The following is a 6,930-nucleotide window of genomic DNA, read 5'->3' as shown; positions in this document are numbered from 1 at the left end:
ACGCAAGTGTCTAAGATGAACAAGTTCTCTTTGGTTTTTGGAGTACTCTACATACTCGATACAAATTTGAGTTGATAAAATAATAAGATTCAGCACTTTGCCTTCACTTATAAGATGTCCTAATGAGAGCAGATGAGAATTCAAAAGTACAGGTAGAGTGACCCATAATTTTTCTCAACGCGGGCCTGTAGTCTATAAGGGACTGTTTGGCGGCGGGCGATGTGTGGAAGGGTGTGATGTATCGTGGACTGGAGAGAAGAGAGGGGAGGAGAGATTATTTAACGACCATCATCATCATCGTCATCAGCCTATAGGAGCCTCTTCTCACATGGAGAAGGTTAGAGCATTAATCACCACGCTTGCGCAAGACGGGTTGGCGATTTCAATCTTATCATTTGAAATTATAAGACCAGATATCCTCACGATGTTTTCCTTCACCGTCCGTCAGTGGTTGACAGCATGTTTGTATGTAATTATTCATTATTCTTTGGAAATTGGAAATAAAAAGTGATTTACGAAGGAGTCGTACTGTTTTAATTATTCTCTTTAAAAAGTCAATTGTGTTTTTTAATTAAAGTAATTATATATTATGATTCTATATCTGCGGGGATTCAAGAATGACATCTGGAAACTGAGTTTATCGATGCAATGATGCGAAAAATAACATCCAAGCAAAAACTACCATTGTAATTTGATATCTCTATTATCGATTAACTCACTCTAGTAATGAACTGTCACCGCGTTTATAGGTTTTTGATATTTTTTTTTTTTTATGTAGGCTAAAGTCTAAAAAAGTAAAGACACAGTTACGTTAGCAGACAATAGATGGCACTGATAACAAAAATTAATTGTCTTGGTAACTATTATCTTTTTATTATTTACTAATGTAGATTGATTAAAAAAGTATACATTTACTTAGAAATATAGTAACAAAACTCATTACAATAAACTAAATCTTTATTTTCTTTTTCTTCGGCTTCATAGGGAGAGGACCGCCGATCTTAAACACGGTACTGAAAAGAAACGAAATTAATAAAAACCGAATAATAATAATAATAAAAGAACTGTGCGTAAATACTTACTGGCAAGTGGTACATATTGGGCTGAACTTGCAAAACACTGAAACAAACATAAATTTCTTAGAAAAAAAAAGCTACTAACGTCCAGTATATAATTTTAAAATTAAGAAATTATCTAAGAGACACATACAAAAATTATTCCACCTGTTATAGTTATTACAGTTAGGTGACAAATTTCCTCCCTACGTGTGTGGGTACACACAAACAATCCCAATTACTATTTCCTATCAAACAATGTTTTCAATGAAAATTTAAATAATGCGTTAGCAAACTATGTATTTTTTTTAACTATAAATACTGTCATTCATACAAAAAAATTACTCACCGCTCAAACACACAGAGCACACATATCCTATAGTCAATAATTCCCTGTGACAAAAGCAGGCCGCTCTGTAATCAACTCTGCCTCGGCCAGGCAGTACCAGTTCCCGTCTTTCACTGGCCTCAGGCAGAAAAACCCACTGAAATATATTAAATTAGAGATTATATCAAGGTCTTAAATAATTTAATTTTAATTTAAATTGCTATAAAATTTTCAAGTAATATGTTAATGAATCCTCAGTAGATAATTTAAATTTCTTCATATATATATATTACTTCTATGACATTTATAAACTTTGTGCAATATATTTTTCTTGAAAAAATAATATTTAGAAAAATCTTCAATAACAAAGTCGAGCCTCAAACTTCATTCCATTCTTACTTTTCACGACCCTTTTTTTTCATCAAAGATACATTGATACGAAATCACAGGAGCTGTTTTTCATTATCTTTAATTTTTTCTTTAGTGTAAAAAAAAAAGGTACACAATCTATTCTTCCAAGACCCAATATAGCCTTATCCAAGTCAAAACCTTCATAGCATATATTACCAATAGATATTGCAAGAGTCCTTCAAGTGAGGGTACTTTTAAATATAAGCCTCCTGTGATGTCGCAACCCTGCTGTAATAAACTCAGATGTTTGTCCAACGAACACACGTCCAACAACACTTGTTGTTTCTGTGGAAAAACACATGGAAAGTAAGGATATAGTTGTATAGTTTTAAAGATATAACAAATTTAATATCAAATGTATGTGATTTAGTTGGCTTAACAATATATAATTACCATATATATTTGAATATATAAAAATTAAAAATTTTCTCATTTTATTTAACTGCAATAAAATAAAATTAAAGCTGATCTTAAAACTAATGAGATGATAAAGAATATTCTAAGTACTAGTAAACTTAACAGTTATTAGGGATATATTTTTTTAATTAGATATTCTACACTTATATAGATATTAGCCTTTCTCTAGAAAAAAAATGAGGGCGTTGTGCAGAGTTGTACGGGTGACTTGTAATTTCGTTTAGCTTGGATAAGTTATAGTCGTTTGTCACTGGGAATAAAGAGGCACTAAATTTTTTTATTCTCAAAGCGGACAGTAGATAATATAACTGTCTGAACACCCGGTGTAACTGTAAATAATACCTGTGCAGTAAAAAATACATTCATATAGTTAATGTACTGCGCGGCTGTGTCCGAGCTCCCCGTCACTACCAACATTCTGCTCACCATACGCAGTCCCGGCGGCTGTTCTCGACGCATCTGATGTAGAAATTATTGTTATATGTACAAAAATATCTGATTTTATATTAAATAAGCTTAGATTTTCATGTATGTGATAAGTTTTACCATACACACACATACACATATATTCTCTCATATATTAACAAGGAGTATAAATGTGTTTATGCTCGGTAAACTATGTGTACTGTGAGTAAATGGGTAGCAATTGATAATTTTACAGATCTAAGTTACACACAATGAAATTATTATAAACCTGTTAACAAAGAAACAACATTAATCTAAGTTCTTCCACTAAATCTTATTTTTATCAACTTAACCAAGTATTTCTTGTAACGTTAACTCTGTATTGCCATCTTTTTCGAGATGGTTCCAGAAATCTTAATCAAGCCTCATGACATTTTGTTCATAGACCGTGACAGTGCTAAGCGCTATATATATACTGATTAATACTTACTCTAGCAATAAAACATAACCCCATAGCCATTGCTCCAGCCAGCAGCGACTCACCCGGCCGTTCTTCTTGAGGTTGACTCTTTATTAAATTCACTAATCTGTAATAAAAGATTATTGATTAGACAATGCTTGTATAAGATTGCATTAAATAAGTAAAATAATACTATACTATTTTAGTTAAATAGTAGATTAAGTTAGTTGATCAACTGAGACCACACATAATTAGGTTGGAATGTTATTATAGTATAGGATAGAACGAATTGCGGTAAATGCTTATTGCTAAGTTTAAAAAAATAAAGGTAACCTTTTTTTTATTTCGTATATATACAGAGGATAGACAAAAATATCATTTTTAAGCATAACTGAGAGGCATGTTTCATAAAATAAGACATTCATAGATAATATAACTCGAAAATACCTCATTTTAATAGTCTTTTCTACGAGTGTGAACAATTCATATTGCCCATCAATTTGTCTCACATCTAAGGGTTTCCCAGGTGATGGATACAGATATTCACTGTAAGAAATTAATGTTTCTTTATTCTGTTTCTGTTATAACTATGTTTAAAGGTTTGTAGGTGAATAAATGAAATTCTGCTATGATAATAAGTAACCTTTTATGAAAGTGACACCCAATAACCGCTAGTTGATTCCTGGATTTTTGCATAAGGTGGGAGTTCGCGAATGCGATAACCGCGTCTAAACAACCGGTCAAAACTTTTGGATCTTCGGTGATATACCGCTGGTTGGGGTTCGTATCAACAATTATTACTAGGAGACTGCTATCTGAAGGCGCTGTAAATCACATCAATATATATTGTTAATATAATGACATCAAAAAACTACTCGACAACAACAAACAGTAACGTTATTAAACTAATATTAGTTATTTAATACCTTCGTCGTCTGCCATATTGAAATACAATGATAATTCTTAATTTTTTCTTGATAATATTGTAATTCAGAACTCTAAATAAGATATATATTTTTAAATTTAGTTACATAAATGTAATCACACCGCTACTTGTTTAAGGTTTTGTTTCATAAAGATACGTCAAAATTCATACGTCAAATTGAAACCTAACTGTCAATTCCTAACATCAAATTAATGTTACGTCCAGTTTCACTGAAATGAATTATAAAAATGACTTATAAATTTTTAACAAAAGAAATCATTTAATAATTAAAATCAGTAAAGTTTTAAATAGAACCAACATGTTTTACATGGTTAAAAATAGCAGTGTAAAATTTGGAAACGACGAAAGCTAGTGGAATAAAAAAAATGTTACTATACGCCTGTAACGTTTTAAGGAACATTGAGGAATAAATGCATTTTTGCTATTTTATTACAGTTGCAAGAGAAACTCGTGCGAGTAATATGGAAAAATATTCAAGTAAAAGCATTTATTTCATATGTTATAACTTATTGGTGATTTGCAGTTAAAATTGACCTTTAGCTATGTTTATTTAGACCATTCTTTGAATTACAAAAATGATTTTGGAATTAGAGCTAAAAAATAAAATTACAAAAAAGTAAACAATTACAGCCCTAATTTCATTTTATTACAAAGATTTAGTAGCGAATTGATACACATCAACATAAATGTTGAATGATACAAAGTAACAGTAAACATTAACTAGTTTACACATTCAATCATCAAGTCAATAAAATGGAATAAGAAACGTATCGTATTTGTTTAATTAATTGTGCGCCGGTCAACTGTGGACAGGTGTCAACTCGTCACAGATTCATATTTGTCAAATGGGCATTTCATTTGCCCACGCACTAGTTATATATTAGGGTTGGAATTTTAAGAATTCTTAAATGTTTTATTAAATTTGAAAATCAAATTCATACTAAATTTGACTGAAAATTATTGTTAGAGGGATTTTTATTGTATTGCGTAAAAATACTTGTGCTTTGTTACTGGTGCCGATTTTGAATTAAGTAATTTATTGTTCCAAAATTGGAAGATTTTTAATAACCAAAAAAGTATTTCATACAGTCAAAACGATTTATATAGTGTCACAGCCCTGTATCTATATTACGCGATAGACACCGAATCCATCACTAGTCCTGGTTTTGACTCGTGCTCAGATAACATCAGCCAACTTGGAAGCTGTAATTAAAACACATTCTCTGGATCGCATTCATTTATTATTCATAGATAAAATGCTTTCGTTTATGATTATAATTGTTAGACATATGTAAATTAATGAAATGTGTCACTTGTGGGATAGATATGTTTATTATACCTACATTATCTATATAAGTTTCTATATTAATATGTTATTCTGTGTGTATACTCTGTGGAGTAGAATTCAATGGTATATTCAGGTAGGGCGAAGGATCTTCCGTCTTTGAAACTCGTCTCTCTTCAATTCAAAATCAATCAATTAGCATCCGTCTGTCGAGGTTTTCCTTGTCACTGATTATATTACATAATATGTAATATATTTAACAGATAACAATTATTATATCTAACTTTAATAAAACCTGTTTAATAATTTTAAATTTTGTATATATATTATTATAACATAAAATCAGAAGTTATAAAGCATGAAGTAAAACTGAATAACATAAAGATTCGTTTTAAAAGAACTGTATAAAAATATTCATTTAAACCTAATAAATTATAATTATTCGAACTGAAAATAAAATATACTGACGTGAATTAAGTCGATGGTATATGTACATTACAAAAAAAAATTATACATTCGACGAACGTAAAAAGACAATGACTTAATATTGAATAAAAACAAAACGGAAATAATAAATCGAAGTACGCAACAAACGTAAGACGGGAGCTTATTATAACCTTCAAATTGTATTTCTCGATGACGTCTACAGATATGGGAGTTATGTCATCTGTCAAAATATATGTTAACAGATATGAATGAATAATTTAAGGAGTTTGACATGAAGTTTGTAAAACAGGGTTGATGTTACTTGAAATGTTATCTTACGAATACGTCGGTGGTCTTAGAGAATGGTTTGTTTTGAGTTATTTTTATTTGGAATGTAAGATTTGTTTATTTGTTATAGTTAGAGGTTTGTTTTTTCTATATTATTCATAGAATTATTGTGTGAATTTCGTGGTTCAATACTCAATAAAGGAATATTTCATCCTAAAAATATAAGAAATATATTTAGAGTTGATTTTTCTTTGTATTATCCTAATTAATCCATTCATAATAGTCAATTGAATGTTCATCTGAATAATGTAATTGAATTAAAACTGCCATCATAAAACATTAAATACATGAGAGTAATAATTAAAATTGGAACGCAATATTATAACAGAATACTATAAAATTATATCTATAGAAAAAAAACATTTATTTTGACCTAAAGATTTTTTTATATAATTTATATATCACGGTAAACAAAAGAAAGTAAATACCTTTAAAAGCCATAACCTACGTAAAATAATTAACACCTCAAGATCTATTACTTTATATACGCAACCGGTAATTGAAAAAGATTTTACGAGAATTGTTTACAATGCTTCGTGCCAGGGAGTAGCGACGGTACATTAGCGACTTACGAAAATCGAACAGGGAATAAAAAAAGCGGGAACGAAATAATTATGCACGTTCCGTTTAATGGCGTCGCGCTACCGTTTCGCTTTAATAGCTGGCTTGTTCTCAGAATTTAATTATACTGCGCGCCAAGATTAGCTCGTATTCCGTTTTGTTAATAACTCTAATAACGGTGATTGCATTGACGTATTCATCTTTCATACCTACGTCTTATTAATTAGAAACAAAAAAAACTCAAGTGTCAGTTGCATGTAATGTGAGAAACGTCAATAGAGAACGATT

At 30.2% G+C, this 6,930-nt stretch overlaps 1 protein-coding gene across 1 annotated transcript; it reads right to left on the bottom strand.

Moving 5' to 3' along the window:
• Positions 1–910: 910 nt before the first annotated feature.
• LOC116774897 (general transcription factor IIH subunit 3) lies at positions 911–4,153 on the bottom strand. Its single transcript, XM_032667678.2, has 9 exons — positions 4,003–4,153; positions 3,720–3,900; positions 3,524–3,622; positions 3,107–3,203; positions 2,554–2,670; positions 1,951–2,079; positions 1,405–1,540; positions 1,083–1,119; positions 911–1,013 (listed from the first exon to the last, which is right to left on the bottom strand). Exons 1-9 carry the CDS (start codon positions 4,016–4,018, stop codon positions 950–952), a joined length of 876 nt encoding a protein of 291 aa, XP_032523569.1. The 5' UTR covers positions 4,019–4,153; the 3' UTR covers positions 911–949.
• Between the last annotated feature and the right edge of the window lie 2,777 nt (positions 4,154–6,930).

This window comes from Danaus plexippus, chromosome 23, assembly GCF_018135715.1.
Source record: "Danaus plexippus chromosome 23, MEX_DaPlex, whole genome shotgun sequence".
NCBI classification, from domain to species: Eukaryota; Metazoa; Arthropoda; class Insecta; order Lepidoptera; family Nymphalidae; genus Danaus; species Danaus plexippus.
Note: the sequence above shows the minus strand (reverse complement) of the source record. Positions and strands in the feature narration are given on the sequence as shown.